Raw genomic sequence first — 23,121 nt, forward strand, 5'->3', positions numbered from 1 at the left:
ATTTAACAGACAGAATGATGTGCTTGAAATCTTTCGTTTCATATAAAGTGTAATTTTATTTTGGCAGCCCAAGAGCTCTATTTTTACAAACCAAATGCAAACGTGAATCTTAGTGCATTCGCAGAAATATTTGAGCTATTTTGATGGCAGGAATTATGGCCGCAACCCCTGGGGTTAGCGTAAAGTGGCAGGCTTTCTATCAATTCGTAAATTCTAGGTGTGACAAGGGCTTTTTATGTGGTTGCTTCAAGTTGTGTGTTTATGGTGTTGGATGTTCAATTCGCAATGAAGGCATGGATGTTCGTCCTATCCATTGAAGATAGTTTATTAAATATTATAGGGCTACAGTAACCGTATAATAGGCCTAGTTATAACAAAGATGTATACATTTTTTTAAATACAAAAAGTAGGCTAGTTGGCTTCAACATGGAAGTAGATTTGCCTACATATTGCATTTGCATTTCGGAAATTGCATTTCATGTCCGAGCCATGGACATTGCCTTCCAAACATTATAATAAGATTAGGCTACCTTCGCCGTTGATATGACCCATATGGTGACTTGCCAGGTAAAGAATTGTAAAGGTAAACAAACAAACAGGCAAACATCAATAGTGAATTCAGCACCGCAGACATAATTACCACAATTTTACATTTAGGTCCAACAGAGGAAAGTGGAAGATCATATTTTTTTACAAAATGATCAACGAAAAACAATAAGCAATCTTTTTTTTATCAGCAATGTTTCTAAACAGGCTTCCTGCAGTCACTCAGAAACCTGGCACTTTCCCATCCGGACCCAACAGGCATAAATATATATTTAAATATTTTTTTTATTGAATATTTAAAACATACAATATACTTGCAGTGAAGCCGCTCAACAACTGCATCACATTAGTCATCTAACAGCCTCCCATCCAGAAACACACACAGAAGCAACCAGGGTCAACACCCTGCTCCAAGACCCCCCCCCGGGAAAACATAAATAAATCCAATAAATCCATTCCCCACCCCCAAGACCCCCCCCCCGCACCAACAAAATGAACAAAAGAGAAAGACAAAGGAAAACAGAAAACAACAATGCAAAAAACAAAAGACATCAAGGATAACAAAAATCATAACAGCAAGGCCAGCTGAATATGTTTGAGTGCATGTATGGCACTATTTACATATGTGTGTGTCTGTGTATGTGCACATGTGTGCATTTGAATGAGAGTTTGTGTATATTGCATGTGTACAAACACCTGCACGGCATCAGCCTCAGGCAAACCGGCATTAACTGTAACAACACTGCCCCTCAGTGTCATTCACACTTACTTTTTGTTATCTTTTATTTTGACTTAATTATTACTTCTATCTTTGACCGTCATTGTAGACTAATAGCTGCCATAGCTAGGTTATTTAACATCCAATATGATTACGTAGTACTGGTTTGGACTGAGTCAAATCAGGAGAAGCTAGTTAAGCTAGCTAGGCTAATCGACGCTGCATGCACTTTCTCATCCTACAAATGTACAAACAACAACAACAACTCCATTCAGAATATAAAGTAGCAGTCTCCCTGTGGCTCTTGATCATTGTAGCTTTTTCCTCTCCTTGAAGTTTTAATTATTTAATTTAACTCCATTTTCCCTTAAATAGATATCTCCTTTCTTTTGCCCCCCTTGAAGGCTCTATAACTGTAGCCTATTGCCGCTATGATTACTTATGATTGGCCAACAACAACAACAATTGCTACAGGCGCCACTCTCGTGAAATGCAAAGAGCAGAAGCATAAATAAAAAAATGTATCTCTCTCTACCGCAGCAGTTACATTCGGATTTGTATGGGTCCTACCGGATAAGTCCGTTAGAATTACACATACCTGAGACGCATGACAATCAGATCCGACCCAGACCCGTGACATTATGTAGAATTCTGGATCCGGATCCGCTCAGGTCCCGGATCGGGCCTCGGGTTTTCGGGTACAGGTGAATCCGTGAAGGCCTCTACTGTCACTGACATCTTTCATTCAATGGGCATTGCAGAAGCTGGAAAAAAATCTAATATAAAGAAAAAAAGCGAATGTCTGCTGACTTTTGCTGCTCCCGAAGATGATATTTGAATAAACATTGGTGATAGGCTACTGATTAGGCTATTGTGCACTTCCGCTGGCAAAATTGATGCCATAACCAACTGCCTTAACTGCTATGACCAGCTTTTGGTTGGTCTTAAATATTCCCAGTTGCACTGCATGAAATTGGCAATTTGGTGCAAGTTTTTAAGGACACAGCTCAGATATTTCCATTCCTCCCACCTTAGCGCAAGCACCTTGATGTTAGACGGATAAATTACCAACCCATGCGCAAGGGTTGGAAGATAGCAAACCGCCTACAAGCATGTGCGTGTGACAATAGCACTGCCTTAAATAGAACTCCCAATAGCACTGCCGCAAACCGAAAATAGAACTCCCAGTGTTAATGATATCCTTGACATTACTCACACTGGCCCAGGTATCATTTAGAACTCTTTCTCTAACAGATCATTTCCCATAACCATCTTCTTTCAGGAGCCAATCTGAAAATGTTTTGAGGGAATCTTCCCCACAAGTCCTCCCACCCCCCTCCCCCAGAATTATTAAATGCCCCTCCACTTCTCCAATGCCAAGCTGCTCTGGATCAGCCCCGAACAAACCCCTCACACCCCGCAAGAAACATTTTGTGCCAACCGACTACCAAGACACAGTCCCTGCTGAATTTGAGGAAATATTAAGACATCCAAAATTATCAGCCATGTCTCAAAGCAGCACTCAGAATTCCCGTCCTCAGACACCTGTCAGTGTCAACGAGTACTCCCACAAGGAATACCAGCCTAGGCCGTCCCCAAAACTGACCAGAGCAAGCTCCAAGATCTTTGAGAAGGTGAGCAGTTTCGAAGAGCGAAGGCGAAGTTATGAGCCTGAAGGCTCCATCTCGGGACGGTCCTGGGCCGGGTTCAACCACGCTGGGTCTGTCGACTCAGACGATGGAGGGAACCGGTTGGGCGTCTCCAGAGAGAGTTCGAGGGAAGACCTACGAGAGGCTCTGAAGGAGGACGCTGCCGAACGGAGGTCCAATTTCAGACAGAAGGCTGCGTCCTTAGAGGACTGCAGGCCCCGTACCACCCAGAAGGTCCAGGAAATCGAGAACAAGTTCACTGAAGAGCTTCAACGAATCAAGAAACTTGTGGGTAAACCTCACATGAAGAAGTCCTTCTCCACCCAGCAGCTCTCGCTCAGGGCAAGAGGCAGGCAGCCCTTGAGGAAGATTGAGCCCCTCCCACCGCAAATTCTCCAGAAGCTCCAGGAAAGGAAGCGAACCCATCAGGAGAAGGAGCAGAAAGAGACAGAACAGTCTATAAAGGTAGCGCCACCAAAATCACCACGACTGCACCTACAAGCACGGCAGGGGCAGCCTTCGCCCCAAACCCACGATATTGAGGGCCCCTCCATGAGTAACATAACAGTCAGTAGATTGGGAGCAGTAGCAGCCACTCCAGAATCTATGCAACTGGTTGACTTATCTGGACAGAGGCCAACAAGACAGGTAAATCGAGTCAGTCCAATCAAGGAGATCCTTCAGAGGTCTCCATCACCAGTTGTTCAGAGGGTAACTCATATGCAAGAGTCTCAGGACATCCAAGAATCTCCTGCCCAAAAGTCCCCAAAGGAAAAATCGTCAGGAAGAAAAACACCTGTAGAGGTAGCCTTAAGAAAAGTAGAGTATAAACCAGAAAGTCCATTGGTACAGAGAAAGCCTACCATTGTACAAGAGCATCCAATACAACCTCTGCAAAAATCTCCATGGGTGGTTACCTCTTCTACAAATATTCCACTCTCCCCATCTGAGGAGAAAATGGAACTGGAGTTAATCAAGCCAGCCCCCAAGGTAATCATACCTACCATCATTGTCAAAGAAGAGCCTATGGAAGAGGAAGTTCCTTCAGAGACTGACAAGTCTAAAGAGGTGACCAATGTGAAAGAAGGCCAAACACAGAAGACCTGGGGGAAGGGTCGCTGCGCTAGGCCCATGTCTCCAGAGTTAGGTGCGAATTATTTTCTATATTTTTTGGTCAAAATGAAAATGTCTGTCATGTGTATATTAGAGGCTTCTTATCTTATTAACCTTGTCTTTTCAAACTCCAATGCTAATGGGTATTCCTCAGTTCTGAACACATCCATGAATGTCTTTGTAATTTCATTAAAAATGGGTTTTCAAATTACGTTTCGTAATCTGTGCAGATTCTTCAGATGACTCTTTCATGTCTGCTGAAGAGGACCCCTTGGAGGCCCCTATGTTTGAGTTTCCTCTTAAGGACACTGTGGCAACTGCTGGTACTGAGGTCCTGCTGAGAGTCATCATTGCTGGCACTCCTTTCCCAGAAGGCAAGCTATCTCAATCTCTATGTAGCACATACACTGAGTGTACAAATCATTAGGAACACCTTCCTAATATTGAGTTGCACCCCATGTTGCCCTCAGAACAGCCTCAATTCGTTGGAGCATGGACTTTACAAGCTGTTGAAAGCATTCCACAGGGATGCTGGCTCATGTTGACTCCAATGCTTGCCACAGTTCCAATGCTTCCCAAAGTGTGTCAAGTTGTCTGAACGTTCTTTGGGTGGTGGACCATTCTTGATACATATGGGAAAAAACCCAGCAGCTTTGCAGTTCTGTACTCAAGCCTGGCAGCTTCTACCATACCCTGTTCAAAGCCACTTAAATATGTATTTTTGATATCACCTCAGCTTATATTTGTGTCCTGATCTGTGTCACTTTCTAGTTACCTGGAGGCGAGACAATATTGAGATCACTAACAGCCCAGACTATGGGGTCAAAGTGGAGGGAGAGCGGTATTCACTTCTCATCAAATGTGCAACACCAAGTGATGCTGGAACATACTGTGTGACAGCTGCCAATGAGGCTGGGAGAGCATCTAGCAGTGCCACCCTTTCCATCAAACCAGGTAAGCATGAGTTGCAAAATTGCATTGGTTAGATCACACCCCCTCCCCTTGAACCTGATGTCTGCTTGATGTCTTTAGCCTTTGGGAATGGCACCTGACTTTTGCTAACTTTTGCTAACAGAGGTCTGTACTTGGATGGTTGGATAAGTAATGGCATACCATTCTACACTCTTCGAAAAATATGTTCTATCTCGAAACTAAAAGGATTCTTTGGCTGTCCCCATAGGAGAACATTTTGAAAAACCCTTCTGTGTGTCAAGCAGAACCCTTTTGGGTTTCGTGTAGAACCCTTTCCACAGAGGGTTCTACATGGAACCAAAAATGGTTATATTTGGACAGCTGAAAAAAAACGTTTTCTAAGAGTGTGTAAGTCCTTTGGTTATTTCAGAGAGATGAATTAAAGGATGTTGTGGACATTTGAGTCACTCCATTGACCTATGTGTGTGTAATTTTTACTTGCACTGCCAGAGAATGTGTCATTTAAATTTGCACATCAAAGCCTTCAAATTTGATGAGTACAAGGAAATGAATATGAGTGGGAAAAAAGTCTGATAAGTCTTTAACAAAACAGCATACTTCTGAACAACTTCCCTCAAGTGATTCCCATAAATAGGGACCTAGATAAACATTCCTTTTGTGTTGTCATGCAGTGAATGATTCATGTGGAGGTTTTCCAATCAGATCAAAAGAATGTACTTTGTTATTTTGTTCTTCATAAAGTTATTTCCTAATTTCTCCTCACCCACTCCATCTTTCATAATCTCTCTCTCTCTCTCCACAAAATGTGTGCAAGCAATATATTCCAGCTGAGCCAACTCACTTATAGTTACCATAGCAACTAGGAGGCTAAATTGAACCAATACATTGTTAAAGAACACCGGTTTCCTTGCCATATAAATCCACTGTTGTTGTTCAGATATCACACATCTTGTCTAAGGTAAATTACATCATGGCCTTGATTTTTAAGCATAGGATAATACATGTATATATTCAACCATAAAACTCATCAGTTAATTATTTCATCTTGAACTTATATTACTCAAATGAGAAACTTAGACCATTTGCTCCCTGAGCCATCAAGATGGTGATATAGCATCCTGGAGTCGCCTCTTCACTGTTGACGTTGGGACTGGTGTTTTGCGGGTACTATTTAATGAAGCTGCCAGTTGAGGACATGTGAGGCGTCTGTTTCTCAAACTAGACACTCTAATGTACTTGTCCTCTTGCTCAGTTGTGCACCGGGGCATCCCACTCCTCTTTCTATTCTGGTTAGTGCCAGTTTGAGTTGTTCTGTGAAGGGAGTAGTACACAGCGTTCTGCAAGATCTTCAGTTTTTTGACAATTTCTCGCATGGAATAGAATTATTTCTCAGAAAAAGAATAGACTGACGAGTTTCAGAAGAAAGGTCATTGTTTCTGGCCATTTTTAGCCTGTAATCGAACCCACAAATGCTGACACTCCAGATACTCAACTGGTCTAACAAGGCCAGTTTAATTGCTTCTTTAATCAGAACAAGTTGTCGGCTGTGCTAACATAATTGCAAAAGGGTTTTCTAATGATCAATTAGCCTGTAAAGCGTCTGTGTGTACCTGGTGAGATGCATCAGGTGCAGGACAGCAGATATGAGTAATGAAAGCAATTTTACTCAAAATATCACAATACATGTTGTAAAAATACAAGGCCACAAAAATACGGACCTCAATACAATAAACAATTACTCACAAACAAACATGAAAGAACAGAGGGTTAAATAATGAACAGGTAATTGGGGAATTGAAACCAGGTGTGTAAGACAAAGACAAAACAAATGGAAAATGAAAAGTGGATCGGCGAGGGCTAGAAGGCCGGTGACGTCGTCCGCCGAACGCCGCCCGAACAAGGGGAGGGACCAACTTCAGTGGAAATCGTGACATAGCCTTTTAAAATGATGATCTTGGATTAGCTAGCACAACATGCCATTGGAACACAGAAGTGATGGTTACTGATGATGGGCCTCTGTACGACTATGTAGATATTCCATAAAAAATCTGTCGTTTCCAGCTACAATAGTTATTTACAACATTAACAATGTCTACACTGCATTTCTGACAAAAGAAATGACATTTCTAAGTGACCCAAAACTTTTGAACAGTAGTGTAGGTGTTAGTTTTGTCCATGTGTGAAAGGGCAGTGTGGAGTGCAATAGAGATTGCATCATCTGTGGATCTATTGGGGCGGTATGCACATTGGAGTGGGTCTAGAGTTTGTGGTGTTGATGTGAGCCATGACTAGTCTTTCAAAGCACTTCATCGCTAAAGACGTGAGTGCTTCGGGTTGGTAGTCATTTAGGCAGGTTACCTTTAGTGTTCTTGGGCACAAGGACTATGGTGATCTGCTTGAAACATGTTGATATTACAGACTCAGACAGGGAGAGGTTGAAAATGTCAGTGAAGACACTTGCCAGTTGGTCAGCACATGCTCGCAGTACACGTCCTGGTAATCTGTCTGGCCCTGCAGCCTTGTGAATGTTGACCTGTTTAAAGGTCTTACTCATATCGGCTGCGGAGAGCATGATCACACAGTCATCCGGAACAGCTGATGCTCTCATGCATTTTTCAGTATTACTTGCCTCGAAGCGAGCATAGAACCTCGTCTGGTAGGTAGGCGCGTGTCACTGGGCAGCTCGCGGCTATGCTTCCCTTTGTAGTCTGTTTGCATGCCCTGCCACATCCGACAAACGTAGGACCGGGTGTATTACAATTAGATCTTAGTCCTTATTGATGCTTTGCCTGTTTGATGGTTCGTCGAAGGGCATAGCAGGATTTCTTATAAGCATTGAAAGTTGCCTGTAATCAATGGCTTCTGGTTGGGGTATGTATGTACAGTCACTGTGGGGACGACGTCATCAACGCATTTATTGATGAAGCCAGTGACTGATGTGGTGTACTCCTCAATGCCATCGGAGGAATCCCAGAACATATTCCAGTCTGTGCTAGCAAAACAGTCCTGTAGTTTAGCATCCGCTTCATCTGACCACTTTTTTATTGACCGAGTCACTGGTGCTTCCTGCTTCAGTTTTTTCTTGTAAGCAAGAATCAGGAGGATAGAATTACGGTCAGATTTGCCAAATGGAGGGCGAGGGAGAGCTTTGTACACATCTCTGTGTGTGGAGTAAAGGTGGTTTAGAGTTTTTTTCCCTCTGGTTGCACATTTAACATGCTGGTAGAAATGAGGTAAAATGGATTTAAGTTTACCTGCATTAAAGTCCCTCTGCCACTAGGAGCGCCGCCTCTGGGTGAGTGTTTTCGTGTTTGCTTATGGCCGTATACATCTCATTGAGTGTGGTCTTAGTCCCAGCATCAGTTTGTGGTGGTAAATAGACAGCTATGAAGAATATAGATGTAAACTCTCTTGGTAGATAGGGTTGTCAACAGCTTATCATAATACACTCTATCTCAGGCGAGCAAACCCTTGACACTTACTTAGATATCGTGCACCAGCTGTTGTTTAGAAATATACACAGACCACCTCCCCTTGTCTTACCAGAGGCTGCTGTTCTATCCTGCCGATACAGTGTATAACCCGCCAGCTGTATGTTTTTCATGTCGTCGTTCAACCACGACTCGGTGAAACATAAGATATTACAGTTTTTAATGTACCAGTGGTAGGATTTACGTGCTTGTAGTTTGTCCACTTTATTATCCAATGATTGTACGTTGGCCAATAGTACTGATTGTAAAGGCAGAATTGCCACTTGTTGCCGGAACCTTACAAGGTACCCCGACCTCCTTTCGCGATATCTCCATCTCTTTTTCCTGCGAATGATGGGGATGAGGGCCTGATGAGGTGTCTGGAGTAAATCCCTCTCATCCAACTCATTAAAGAAAAATTATATGTCTAGTTCAAGGTGAGTAATCGCTGTTCTGATGTCCAGAAGCTCTTATCGGTCATAAGAGACGGTAGCAGCAACATTATGTAGAAAATAAGTTAAACAATGCGATAATACTACCAAAATAGCATGGTTGGTCAGGAGCCCATAAAACGGCAGCCATCCTCTTCGGCTCCATCTTCAATCTTCAATTACCCAAGCCAAGCTCATTTAATCCTTACTATTGTGTCGCCGATGTCACGTTCTGACCAGTAAAGGGGTTATTTGTTATTGTAGTTTGGTCAGGACGTGGCAGGGGGTGTTTGTTTTATGTGGTTTGGGGTTTGTTGGGCTATGTTCTATGTTTATCTAGTATGTCTAGTTCTATGTTTAGTTAATGGGGTGGACCTTCAATTGGAAGCAGCTGCTCCTAGTTGCTTCTAATTGAGGGTCCTATTTAAGAGAGGTGTTTTTCTGTGGGATTTTGTGGGTAGTTGTCTCCTTGTTTAGTGTCTGAGCACCTGACAGGACTGTTAGTGTCGTTCGTTTGTTTTGTATACGTGATTTGTTTTTCCTTCTTCACATTAAAAAGAAGATGAGTATACACGTTCCCGCTGCGTTTTGGTCTGATCCTTACGACACCCGTTACAGAACTACCCACCACCAAAGGACCAAGCAGTGGAGGAAGGAGCAGAAAGAGGACTGCACATGGGAGGACATCCTGGACGGCAAGGGATCATACAGTTGGGAAGAGATCCTGGCCGGAAGGGATCACCTCCCATGGGAACAGGTGGAGGCAGCCAGGAGAGCGGAGATACGAGAGGCTGAAGAGGACCGGGAACGCTACAGGGGAACACGGCTGGCAAGGAAGCCGGAGAGGCAGCCCCAAGAAAGTTTTGGGGGGGGGCACACGGGGAGTGTGGCTAAGTCAGGTCGTAGACCTAAGCCAACTTCCCGTGCTTATTATGGGGTGCGTATGGAGTGGAGAGCGCCGGAGTATGCGGAAGTGCGCACGATCTCGTCCATGCGCACGCACAGTCTGGTGCGAGTGATCCCAGCCCCTCGCAAGTGCCGTGCTAGAGTGGGCATCCAGCCTGGGAGGAGGATGCCTGTGCAGCACATCTGGCCACCAGTGCGCCTCCTAGGTCCAGGCTACCCTACGCCTGCTCTACGCACGGCAACCATCAGGCCTCTGCACAGCCCAGTTCGCCCTGTACCAGCACTCCGCTCGTACAGGGCTACTATTACCATCCAGCCAGGATGGGTTGTGCAGGAGGTGCGCTCGAGACCGCCAGTGCGCCTCCATGGACCAGTGTATCCTGTTCACGCTTCCCGCACTAGCCCTGAGGTGTGTGTCTCCAGTCTGGCGCCTCCACTGCCAGCCCCACACACCAGACCTCCAGTGCATCAGCCCAGTCCTGCTCCCGCTCCTCGCACTAGCCCTGTGGTGTGTGTCCTTACTCTGGCGCGTCCTAAGCCAGCCCCACGCATCAGGCCTTCAGTGCGCAATCCCCGTCCAGAGCTTCCGACGACAGTGCCTCGTTCAGAGCTTCCGGCAACAGTTCCTCGTCCAGAGCTTCCGGCAACAGTGCCTCGTCCAGAGCTTCCGGCAACAGTGCCTCGTCCAGAGCTTCCGGCGACAGTACCCCGTAGAGAGACGGCCCACAGTCCGGAGCCGGCAGAGACGGCCCAAAGTCCGGAGCCGGCAGAGACGGCCCACAGTCCGGAGCCGGCAGAGACGGCCCACAGTCCGGAGCCGGCAGAGACGGCCCACAGTCCGGAGCCGGCAGAGACGGCCCACAGTCCGGAGCCGGCAGAGACGGCCCACAGTCCGGAGCCGGCAGAGACGGCCCACAGTCCGGAGCCGGCAGAGACGGCCCACAGTCCGGAGCCGGCAGAGACGGCCCACAGTCCGGAGACGGCAGAGACGGCCCACAGTCCGGAGCCGAGAGAGACGGCCCACAGTCCGGAGCCGAGAGAGACGGCCCACAGTCCGGAGCCGAGAGAGACGGCCCACAGTCCGGAGCCGAGAGAGACGGCCCACAGTCCGGAGCCGAGAGAGACGGCCCACAGTCCGGAGCCGAGAGAGACGGCCCACAGTCCGGAGCCGAGAGAGACGGCCCACAGTCCGGAGCCGAGAGAGACGGCCCACAGTCCGGAATCGCCGCAGCCAGAGTCGCCCTTCAGCCCGAGGTCTCCAGCGACGCGCATCTGCCTGAGGTCTCCAGCAACGTACATCAGCCCGAGGTCTTCAGCGATGCGCCATAGCCCAGAGACTTCGGGAGGGGTAAAATTTAATAGATATTTAGCGGGGGTGGACAGGTTAGGTTGGGGAGTAAGGCCGGAGCCTGAGCCACCTCCATAGTAGGTGGGTTGGGGAGGGGGGGTGTAGCACTAGAACCGTCAGTGACGTTTCCCTCCCTTTAGTTGGGGATTATTTTTTTGTTTATGTTTAGAATTATTGGATTAGGTTTTTGTTTTGTTGTTTTAGGTGCATCCGGGTTCTGCAACTTTGGGGGGGGGGGTACTGTCACGTTCTGACCAGTAAAGGGGTTATTTGTTATTGTAGTTTGGTCAGGACGTGGCAGGGGGTGTTTGTTTTATGTGGTTTGGGGTTTGTTGGGCTATGTTCTATGTTAGTATATTTCTATGTTTATCTAGTATGTCTAGTTCTATGTTTAGTTAATGGGGTGGACCTTCAATTGGAAGCAGCTGCTCCTAGTTGCTTCTAATTGAGGGTCCTATTTAAGAGAGGTGTTTTTTGTTTTATATACGTGATTTGTTTGTTTTTCCTTCTTCACATTAAAAAGAAGATGAGTATACACGTTCCCGCTGCGTTTTGGTCTGATCCTTACGACACCCGTTACAGCCGAGTTGTCATAATGATTCAGCAAATGTACATTGTCCCAGGGGTACTGGAAGACACAATGTAAGTAACCTAATTTATGTCCCTCTTACTGCCCTGAATGCCTCTGCTGATCCTACAGCTATTGTAAGCAGTAATCATGTGCCTATGAACCAGAATTATACTGTTAGCACTGAGACGGTGTGCCCTAGTAGGAAGTCAACTGTATGCAGCTCACCCTGCACTAACATAAATAACCTGAGCATGTCTACCTCTGCTAAGCTTCCCAGTAAAGCAATAAAAACAATAAAGCATCCCAGAAAAGTGTTAAAATAGCCCACGGAAACAATGTCGCCTATGGGCACAAACTCACCGTCGCTGGACCAGACAGGACTGGCAGAAAGTGCTCTTCACTGACCAGTTGCGGTTTTGTCTCACCAGGGGTGATGGTCGGATTCGTGTTTATCGTCGAAGGAATGAGCGTTACACCGAGGCCTGTACTCTGGAGTGGGATCGATTTGGAGGTGGAGGGTCCATCATGGTCTGGGACGGTGTGTCACAGCATCATCGGACTGAGCTTGTTGTCATTGCAGGCAATCTCAATACTGTGCGTTACAGGGAAGACATCCTCCTTCCTCATGTGGTACCCTTCCTGCAGGCTCATCCTGACATCACCCTCTAGCATGACAATGCCACCAGCCATACTGCTCGTACTGTGCGTGATTTCCTGCAAGACAGGAATGTCAGTGTTCTGCCATGGCCAGCGAAGAGCCCGGATCTCAATCCCATTGAGCACATATGGGACCTGTTGGATCGGAGGGTGAGAGCTAGGCCAATTCCCCCTCAGAAATGTCCAGGAACTTACAGGTGCCTTTGTGGAAGAGTGGGGTAACATCTCACAGCAAGAACTGGCAAATCTGGTGCAGTCCATGAGGAGGAGATGCACTGCAGTAATTAATGCAGCTGGTGGCCACACCAGATACTGACTGTTACTTTTGATTTTGACCCCCCCCCCCCCCTTTGTTCAGGGACACATTATTCCATTTCTGTTAGTCACATGTCTGTGGAACTTGTTCAGTTTGTCTCAGATGTTGAATCTTGTCATGTCCATACAAATATTTACACATGTTAAGTTTGCTGAAAATAAACGCAGTTGACAGTGAGAGGACGTTTCTTTTTTTGCTGAGTTTACTAACCATATCTAGGAAAACCAAAGTTCCAAAGGCTGGTTCTAGTATACTGTGTAGGAGGTCATACAATACGTTTTGTAGTGATTCTTATGTCGCTGATGTAAAGAATATTTGTTGTCCTTGGTGTGTAATGAGAAGCAACCGGACGCTGCACTTGACACATTTATGAAATTGCTTATCCCAGTTACTGGTTGACAGGGATGAGGCAAAATAAATTGCACAACCAATTGGCAAAGGTACTGTAACTTCCGTCGTTAAAGGTAGACCAAGGCGCAGCGTGGGTTGGGTTCATCATACTTTATATAACGGTGAACAAGCAAAAACCAAAACAATAAACAACACAACGAACGAAACGTTTTGCAGGCTACTCACAGCAATACAAAAACAAGATCCCACAAACACAGGTGGAAAAAAGGCTGCCTAAGTATGGTTCCTAATCAAAGACAACGATAGACAGCTGCCTCTGGTTAGGAACCATACTCGGCCCAAAACAAAGAAATACAAAACATAGAATGCCCACCCCACACCCTGACCTAACCACATAGAGAAACAAACCCTCTCTCTCAGGTCAGGGCGTGACAGTACCACCCCCCTCAAAGGTGCGGACTCCCGGTTGCAAACCTGAACCTATAGGGGAGGGTCCGGGTGGGCCTCTATACTTGGCGGAGGCTCTGGTTCGGGGCGTAGCCCCCACACCGCCCGCTGATCCCCCCGCTTCTGTGTCGCTGGAGGAACCAGACTGTGGATCAGCGCCGGAGGCTCTGAACTGCCGAACGCCGCTGAAGACTCCGGGCTGCAGGCCGCCGCTGAAGACTCTGGGTTGCAGGCCACCGCTGAAGACTCCGGGCTGCAGACCACCGCTGGAGGCTCCGGGCTGAGGAGCGTCGCTGGAGGCTCCGGACTGGTGAGCGTCGCTGGAGGCTCCGGACTGGTGAGCGTCGCTGGAGGCTCCAGACTGGTGAGCGTCGCTGGAGGCTCTGGACTGGTGAGCGTCGCTGGAGGCTCCGGGCTGGAGAGCGTCGCTTGAGGCTCTGGACTGGAGAGCGTCTCTGTAGGTTCCGGACTGGGGACCTTCGCTGCAGTCTCTGTGCCATGGATCATCACTACTGGTTCCTCGCCATGGATCATCACTGGAGGCTTTGTGCCATGGATCATCACTGGAGGCTCCGGGCCATGGATCATCACTGGAGGCTTCGTGCCATGGATCATCCCTACAGGCTTTGTGCCATGGATTATCACTGAAGGCTTTGTGCCATGGATTATCACTGGAGGCTTCGGGCCATTGATCATCACTGGAGGCTTCCTACGGGGAGCTGGAACCGGTCTCACCAGACTGGGGAGACGCAAAGGAGACTGGGTGCGCAGAGCAGGCACGGGGCACACTGGGCCGTGGAGGCGCACCGGAGGTCTGGAGCTCAGGGCTGGCACACCCCGTCCTGGCTGGATGGTCACTGTAGCCCAGCAAGGGCGGGGTGCTGGTACAGGACGAACTGTGCTGTGCTGTTAAACGGGGGGTACCGTGCGTAGAGCAGGCGCAGGATAGCCTGGGCCGTAGAGACGCACTAGAGACCAGATACGCTGTGCCGGCGCACTTCTTCCTGGCTGACGGAGAGGAGCACAGCAACGGTGAGGAGCTTGAACCCGAGCGCACCGGGCTGTGAGTGCGCATGTGCGACACAGTGCGCATCACCGCATACCACGGTGCTTGTTCAGTCACTCGCTCCCCACGGTAAGCACGGTGAGTTGGCTCAGGTCTTAAAACCGCCTTAGCCAATCTACCCGTGTGCCCCCCCAAAAAACTTTTTTGCCGCTGCCTCTCCGTTGTTGCCTTGCCTGTTGATCTCGTCGCTGTATCTCCCTCGCTGCTTCCACCTGTTCCCATGGGAGGCGATCCCTTCTGGCCTGGATCTCCTCCCACGTCCAGGATCCTTTGCCATCCAGGATTTCCTCCCATGTCCAGTCCATCGGCCCACGCTGCTTGGTCCTTTGGTGGTGGGATCTTCTGTAACGTCCGTCGTTAAAGGTAGACCAAGGCGCAGCGTGTGTTGGGTTCATCATACTTTATTTAACAGTGAACCAGCAAAAACCAAAACAATAAACAACACAACGAACTAAAAGTTTTGCAGGCTACTCACAGCAATACAAAAACAAGATCCCACAAACACAGGTGGAAAAAAGGCTGCCTAAGTATGGTTCCTAATCAGAGACAACGATAGACAGCTGCCTCTGGTTAGGAACCATACTCGACCCAACACAAAGAAATACAAAACATAGAATGCCCACCCCACACCCTGACCTAACCACATAGAGAAACAAACCCTCTCTCTCAGGTCAGGTCGTGACAGGTACTGCAAATTAACCTGAATAAAAAGAAGGATAAACTACACTATGAAACAAAGATAAAGATGATTGTAAAAAGCTTTGGAGCACTTTAAATTAACTCCCCTCCATACTTCATTGAAACAGATGGCTCATTCATCACAAAATCAACTGATATTTCCAACTACTTAAATTATATTTCATTGGCAAAATCAGCCAACTTAGGCATGACATGCCAGCAACAAATGATGACACTACACATCCAAGTATATCTGACCAAATTATGAAAAACCAACATTATCATTTTGAATTCCGTAAAGTGAGTGTGGAAGAAGTGAAAAAAATATTGTTGTCTATCAACAATGACACCAGGGTCAGGGTCTGACAACTGGATGGAAAATTAATTCCGCTACACAAGAATAGTAAAGCCACTTTTACTGGCTCAAATAGCCGACCAATCAGCCTGTTACCAACCCTTATTAAAGGGAAAAATTTGAAAAAATGGTGTTTGACCAGATACAATTCCATTCTGCAGTAAACGAATTGACAACAGACTTCCAGCACACTTATAGAGAAGAACATTAAACAAGCACAGCACTTACACAAATTACAGATGATTGGCTGAGAGACATTTATGATAAAAAGATTGTGGGGGCTATTTTGTTAGGCTTCAGTGTGGCTTTTGACATTATCGATCATAGTCTGCTGCTGAAAAACATATATGTTATGGCTTCACACCCCCTGCTATATTGTGGATAAAGAGTTACCTGTCTAACAGAACACAGAGGGTGTTCTTTAATGGATGAATGCCTTTCCAACATAATACAGGTAGAATCAGGAATTCCCCAGGCCAGCTTGTCTTTAATTCTTGTTTTCTTTTTTTTACATTTATTTAACTAGACAAGTTAGTTAAGAACACGTTGTTATTTACAATGACGACCTACCAAAAGGAAAAAGGCCTCCTGCGTGGGTGGGGGCTGGGATAAAAATATATCTATGCAGTATGTAGGACAAAACATACATCACAACTTGACTGTCTAGGCCCCTTACTTTTTTCAATCTTTACTAACGATATGCTTTTTGAGTAAAGCAAGTGTGTCTCTATATGTGGATAACGCAACACTATACACATCTGTGCCTACAGCAATTGAAATGACTGCAACACAAACAAAGAACTGCAGTTTGTTTCAGAATTGGTGGGAAGGAAAAAGTTATTGTTAAATATTTCCAAAACTAAAAGCATTGTATTTGGGACAAACCATTCACTAAACCCTAAGCCTCAACTAAATCTTGTAATGAATAATGTGGAAATTGAGCATGTTGAGGTGTCTAAATGGCTGACCCTTAGATGTACATAGAGAGCTAACATTAATAATACGCATGCCAATCTCTCCTGGCTCAAAGTGGAGGAGAGACTGACTTCATCACTACTTGTATTTGTGAGAGGAATTGACATGTTGAGTGCACCGAGCTGTCTGTTTGAACTACCTGCACACAGGTCAGACACCCATGCTTACCCCACAAGACATGCCACCAGAGTGTCACGACTTCCACCGAAGTCGGCTCCTCTCCTTGTTCGTTCGGTGGTCGACGTCACCGGCTTTCTAGCCATCGCCGCTCCATTTTTCATTGTTCCATTTGTTTTGTCTTGTTCCCTGCACACCTGGTTTACATTCCCCAATCACACTGCATGTATTTATTCCTCTGTTCCCCCACATGTCTGTGTGAAATTATTTTTGTTACGTGTTTCATGTGTACGCTCCATGCTGGGGTTTTTCCCGTTATTCCGTGATTTTCACGAAGGCTGTTTATGGTATACATTTTCTGCATTTTTTGTGACTGTTTCGCGCCTTTGCACTTTTACCTTTGGCTGGAGGTTTTGACGCAGTGGTGTCTGTGTGGTTTATTGCCTCTGCCTAATAAAGTGTGCGCCTGTTCACAACTCTCTGCGCTCCTGCACCTGACTTCTCCACCAGTAGCGCACACCCTGACAGAATTTCACACCACCCATGGAGTCAGCAGGAGCAGGTACCCAGATCAGAGGAGCGATAAATCTCCTGGTAGATGCTGCACTTCCCAGGAGTCACGTGTATCCCCTGGCGCAAGCGGAGACGGTAGCTATGGAGACATATGTCTCTGAATCCCTGCGTCAGGGGTACATTCGGTCCTCCACGTCACCCACCTCCTCGAGTTTCTTTTTTGTGAAAAAGGAGGGAGGTCTGCGCCCGTGCATTGACTATCGAGGTCTCAATCAAATCACGGTGAGGTACAGTTACCCACTACCTCTCATCGCCACGGCGATTGAGTCAATACACGGGGCGCGCTTCTTCACTAAACTGGATCTCAGGAGCGCGTACAACCTGGTGCATATCCGGGAGGGAGACGAGTGGAAGACAGCGTTTAGTACCACCTCAAGGCATTATGAGTAACTCGGCATGACGTACGGGTTGATGAATGCTCCATCAGTCTTCCAATCCTTTGTGGACGAGATCTTCAGGGACCTGCATGGGCAGGGTGTAGTGGTGTATATCGATGACATTCTGATATACTGATATACATTCTGAGGTCTCTTCACAGTCCCCAAGTCCAGAAAATACTATGGGAAGCGCACAGTACTACATATAGCCATGACTACATGGAACTCTATTCCACAATAAGTAACTCATACAAGCAGTAAAATTCGATTTAAAAAACAGATAAAAATACACCCTATTGAACAGCGGGGACTGTGAAGCAACACAAACAGGCACAGACACATGCATACAAACACACAATATCATATGCACTTTACACACATGTACACATGGATTTTGTGTTGTACATATGTGGTAGTAGCGGCCTGAGGGCGCACACTTAATGTGTTGTGAATGTATTGTAATGTTTTTAAAGTCGTATAACTGCCTTAATTTAGCTGGAACCCAGGTAGAGTAGGGGATACATAATAAATACAAATACAAATCTAGGGAGGTAACATGATATCATAAGGGAATCGCTTATACCGCATTTACTGGTAGGACTAGTTATCTCACACTCTGTCAGAGAAGTAGCCTATGTGAGTGCTTTAACAGTAGCCTGAACATAAAGTTAAAGTATCCATCACCAATAAATGTATGAACTTCAGAGATAATAGACTGGTTTATGCTGCGAACAACATGCTGTCATTAGTCTACCAGAATCGCGTTCAAAGAGGTTTGTGATAGGCCTTCAATATTTATAGAGTACAGTTCACAATAACAGGAAAAAATACATGTAATCGCCGAAATAAAATGAAGATGATTACACTTGACTGATGGTTTACTGAAACATGAGGAAGCTAACTATCCGATTTTCAATAGCGCCGATGACAACCTATTAATTTGATGATAAGGCAAAGTAAAAATTCTTGATTTGAAAGCACCCTCGAGAAGGAGCGCTTGAGAGGGAGAACCGTGCTTAATGGATTATGGATTTGGCGGACAGGTTGCAAAATAAATCCTTGCATTGCAGGGATCAACTTGCTGTGGCAGTTTTATAGCCTCATGCAGTAGTAGCAGTAACAAAAATAATAATACACCTTACTATCCTACACAGACTGATTAGGCTATTTCAAACACTTCAAGCTGCCTACTGTCAAAAGCCACCTACTGCGCAAAACATTTCTGAGGTGCGGACAGATTATTTGGACAATAATGTTGTGCAGAGTTGTTTTTATTAGCACTTAACTAATGTATAATTGTGGGGTCTTTGGTAAACGAAAGTGTCACAATACATAGGGGCATATTTATCAATCAAGGCATTTAGAGCTGAGCAGAGATCTTCGTGTCTTCTGCCAAACCTGATCTGATATCACGAAGAAAATTTGTCCTGTCCGTATGGGATTTAGATAATTAAACAGTATTGTAGGGACTGCAGATTACCAGTGTGGAACGGTTTTTACTCACCAATAAACTGTGTTCTCTTTTGGTGATATCACCAATGCCCTCGGTGACAGTCTGTTCATTACAGCCAAAAGCTGTTTAGTGGGGTTTGTAGTGAGTCTCATAGAACGTCTGTGCATTCAGTTGATAGTGTAGTCTTGTACAGTAACAGCGCCCTTGTCTGCTGCGCGGATTAATATATAGGTGTCATTCTGGAGATTTAAGGGCTTGTTTCTCAGAGTGGGTAAAGTTATTCCTGACATAGGGAATAGAGGCCACTAGCTTGGGTGTGTCTTTACGCGCCAGTCTGTAGTACACTCTAAAAAGAAAAGGTTCCTGGAATATCGTTTAGGGGTTCTTCAAATTGAAACTATGGGGGAACTACTATAAGTTCTTTGAAGATGTAAGGGCTGTCGTCATGGAGAGAAGAAATGGACCAAAATGCAGCGGAATTAGTGTTCATCATCATTTAATAAAGAATGAACACTATACAATTTACAAAACAAGAAAACTGACAGCCAAACAGTCCTGTCAGGTGAAACACACTAAACAGAAACAATTACCCACAACCACAAGGAAAAACACACACTACTATATAGGACTCCCAATCAAAGGCAACTCAACACACCTGCCTTCAATTGGGAGTCCAAAACCCAACTCACACGTAACATGAAAATCTCTGCCACGTCCTGACCAAAACTACTACAATTGCTCCCTCTGCTGGTCAGGACGTGACAGAAGAACCCTTTAAAAGGGTTTTAACTACCCCCCTCCCCTATTATTAATAATAATAATATGCATAACAATAACAGCAATAACACAATATTTTAGGTGTCAGTGTTTATTGTTATTTTCGTGGCAAAGAAAAATCCAAATATGAGGTAAACTCTCAGCAGAGCCCCAAGTCCAATGGGTATATCCTCTGGCGTGTTGATGTTAATGTGTTGATGTTTTCCATATCCATAGCCAGAATGATTTTGCAGTGCATGGTGATCGAACAGATTTGCTGTTATATTCATCAGAGGTGTAGGGAGGGGGAAGTCTGTGAATCCCAAAAATAGTAATTATACAGATGATTAACAAAACATGCACACAGCAGTATACATACTTTGGTTTTTGTGGTAAATGTGAATGAAAAACAAATGTAGATGTAATGTAGAGGCCTATGGGATATTCATTGAAGTGGTAAGGGAGGAGGATGGTACATGTGATCTGCATTACATAAAAATACAAATAGACATACCTTGTGTGCCCCCTGTCTGTATACCTGCAGACACAGACACAAAAGTGAGCAGTTCAGTCATCTGCACCCAATACAGCTAGCCTTCAACATATTCTTATAGCCTACATATTCTTACATCTATGTTGATTGATATCCATTGAATTTTGTCCATTTTCTGTTTTAGAAAGATTTGCACAAATATGAAAAGATAGAGGGTATCTTCGTAAAACAATATGAATTTATATATGATACAAGGTACAAACCTTACCTTAAATTGAGAAAGCTTTACATTTTCCAGTTAAGTGCCTACACCTGCTGTCCTTTCAAATTCAAATGCAAATGTTTCAGTTGGGCAATTAGGTTCCTGCAAGAACCCCCACCAACTAAGGAGGTCCTCAATGAACCCCACCTCCTATGGGGTTCTTGGAAGAACCTTTTGGGGGCAATTTTCAGTGCCAAGAACACTAAGGTTCTTCGAAAAACTTTGAGGATCTTAGAGAAACCCTTGTTGGACCCCTAATTTTTAGAGTGTATGTATCCACAGCTGGATCAATAGGCCCAGGTGGAATGAATGTAGATGGAGCTCTAAACACAGTTTTCATGGGGACAGTGGTTGCAAGCTCTAAAGAACAGTTTCTGATGTGCATATGAATTAGTAGTCGAAACGGGTTGCAGTTGTTCATCCTAAAATTACAGGCTGATTTGCTACTATATGTATTGTTTTGGATATATTTTCTGTAAATAGTTCACTAAAGTTTATTGAACCGTATCAGCCGCCTACATGTTTTCTTTCTCCAATCAAATAAAAAAAATAGCACAATAGACACAGTAAGAAATATAAAAAAAATCTGCTTCATCTCAATGCATTTTACATTTTTAAGCTTTTCAAATATATTCAATTCTCCTTTCTCTTGTTTATTATATGGCTATATTGCCACTAATATTCCTTTGTGTAATTAAGCTATTAGATGTGTATTTTTCTGTCTTTATAATAATAATAATTAATTTGTAGAGCGCATTTCCCACGCTCAATGCACATGTGAAGCTTTTTGCAAATCATTTGACAGCTGCAGTTTGAGATTATTTATTCTCTATTATTTATGAAAAGAAGCAGATACTGGCCTTTATTATTTACAATTTTTTTCTGATATTTTAGCTTAATTGATTTATATTATGGTGTTTCTATTCAATTAAAAACTAAAATACATTTGACAGCATATGCATTTCCTACCTAAAAATGTCTTAATACATTTGAACTCCTTCAAAATAGGAACTACGTATTCTAATGTTAGAAAGAATAATATCAACTAGATATAGGCTACGGTGGGTGGGGTTGGCTAAATAATTAAAACTGAATAGGCCTAAAGAGTAGTCATGAAGTAAATGAAAAAGGCAGAGCAAGCCCAGAGCTTGTGGCTGAGCAGTACCAGAGCGAAATTGGATCGGGCTGACACCATTTTTTGGAACCCGACTTGCTGTGGCTATTGATATGGAGATTTCCGCGCATGTGTGCAGACATAGCTGCTGCCCACTCTGTTGCCTATGTAGCTTCTGCTCAGTGCTCCCACTGCCTCTTCCCCCTCATTGACATGGAGTGGAAACTTAATGTTGTACACTAAAGATACAGTATGGTTGACATGTTCAAACTATGCATTCCTGTTAGGCTACATGCAGCTATCCTGCTGTACACAAAAGACATGATCGAAATTTGTGTACAAACGTTGTTGTCTGTTGTAACAGTAATTTAGCCAAGCATATCAAACACTGAATCAGAATCTGGCTTTACAGGAGATGTTCAACGTCTCCCCTAAGTCCAGATTCTGGTTCAACACAAGGAAGACAAAAAGAGGCAGCGATTATTTTCTCATGATTGCAAACATTGACTATTTCTTTTTTCAACAACTCTCGCTACGATATGGCAGTATAATATTTAGGAAGATTATCATCACAAATAAAAGGTAGTCTAAAGCAGTAGTTGACAAACGACGAAAGGAAAAATAGTGCTCTGGGCGATGCAAAACAAACTCGCCCAGTGTCAGACCTTGGTCATTGCTATGGGTAAACATTCCCCGGGCTGCCTAGAACGTTCTGCTGCCCAGAGGTGGAGCAGCTTGGTAGCCTACACGTGCGGTAATTGCACGATAATTTAGAAGCACAATAGCAGTTGGTAGTGCCTTTATGTAGTTAAAACACAGATTGTTTTATGCCCCAATGCAAAACTCAACGGGAATTATATTATTTTTTCAGTAACTCTGGCTAGTAGCTATGATATGGCAGCAACTATAAAGATTAGCCTACATCATCACACAAAACACTGATTGTTCTTGCTCCAATCCAATATATGGGGACTGTGTTCTTCTGCAACAGTAATATCCGTTACAGCTGACAAAGACAGTTGTATATCCATCAATAAATATTTTTAGGGATTTTTTTAAATTTCAGCTGTTCAGTAATATGAGGCAGAGATAAAGTTATCCGTAAAGTTATTATAAAAACTGATACAAGTCATTTTTTAAGACATGTCATACTTATGAATTGAAATGCTTATAAGCCTTAATGTATTTATACATGTTTACAATTAATACAATTACTATTTATTAAAAGTGTTGTGAATGCAGATATACCCTTTTTATGTCCCACCTACCGTGTGGGATGATTGGCAATAGTGTTGGCCAATCATCAGCCAGCACCACATTCATGTTCTTTGTAACTCTCATTTTGGGGCACTTGATTTGACGTATGGCCCCAGCATAGAACCCATATTGAAGAGAATAAGGTTTGTTGTGGTCCTTCCACCCATGTCATCCACATCAGCTGTACAG

At 44.7% G+C, this 23,121-nt stretch overlaps 1 protein-coding gene across 1 annotated transcript in view; it reads left to right on the forward strand.

The window, feature by feature from the left end:
• Nucleotides 1-1,305: 1,305 nt before the first annotated feature.
• LOC115156197 (striated muscle preferentially expressed protein kinase) overlaps nucleotides 1,306-23,121 on the forward strand; it is a 125,116-nt gene continuing 103,300 nt past the window's right edge. The window contains exons 1-3 of the mRNA XM_029703567.1: nucleotides 1,306-4,060; nucleotides 4,257-4,400; nucleotides 4,798-4,980. Coding sequence (XP_029559427.1) covers nucleotides 2,638-4,060; nucleotides 4,257-4,400; nucleotides 4,798-4,980 — 1,750 coding nt within the window. The 5' untranslated portion in view covers nucleotides 1,306-2,637. The remainder of the gene's footprint in view (nucleotides 4,061-4,256; nucleotides 4,401-4,797; nucleotides 4,981-23,121) is intronic.

This window comes from Salmo trutta, chromosome 20 (assembly GCF_901001165.1).
Source record: "Salmo trutta chromosome 20, fSalTru1.1, whole genome shotgun sequence".
NCBI classification, from domain to species: Eukaryota; Metazoa; Chordata; class Actinopteri; order Salmoniformes; family Salmonidae; genus Salmo; species Salmo trutta.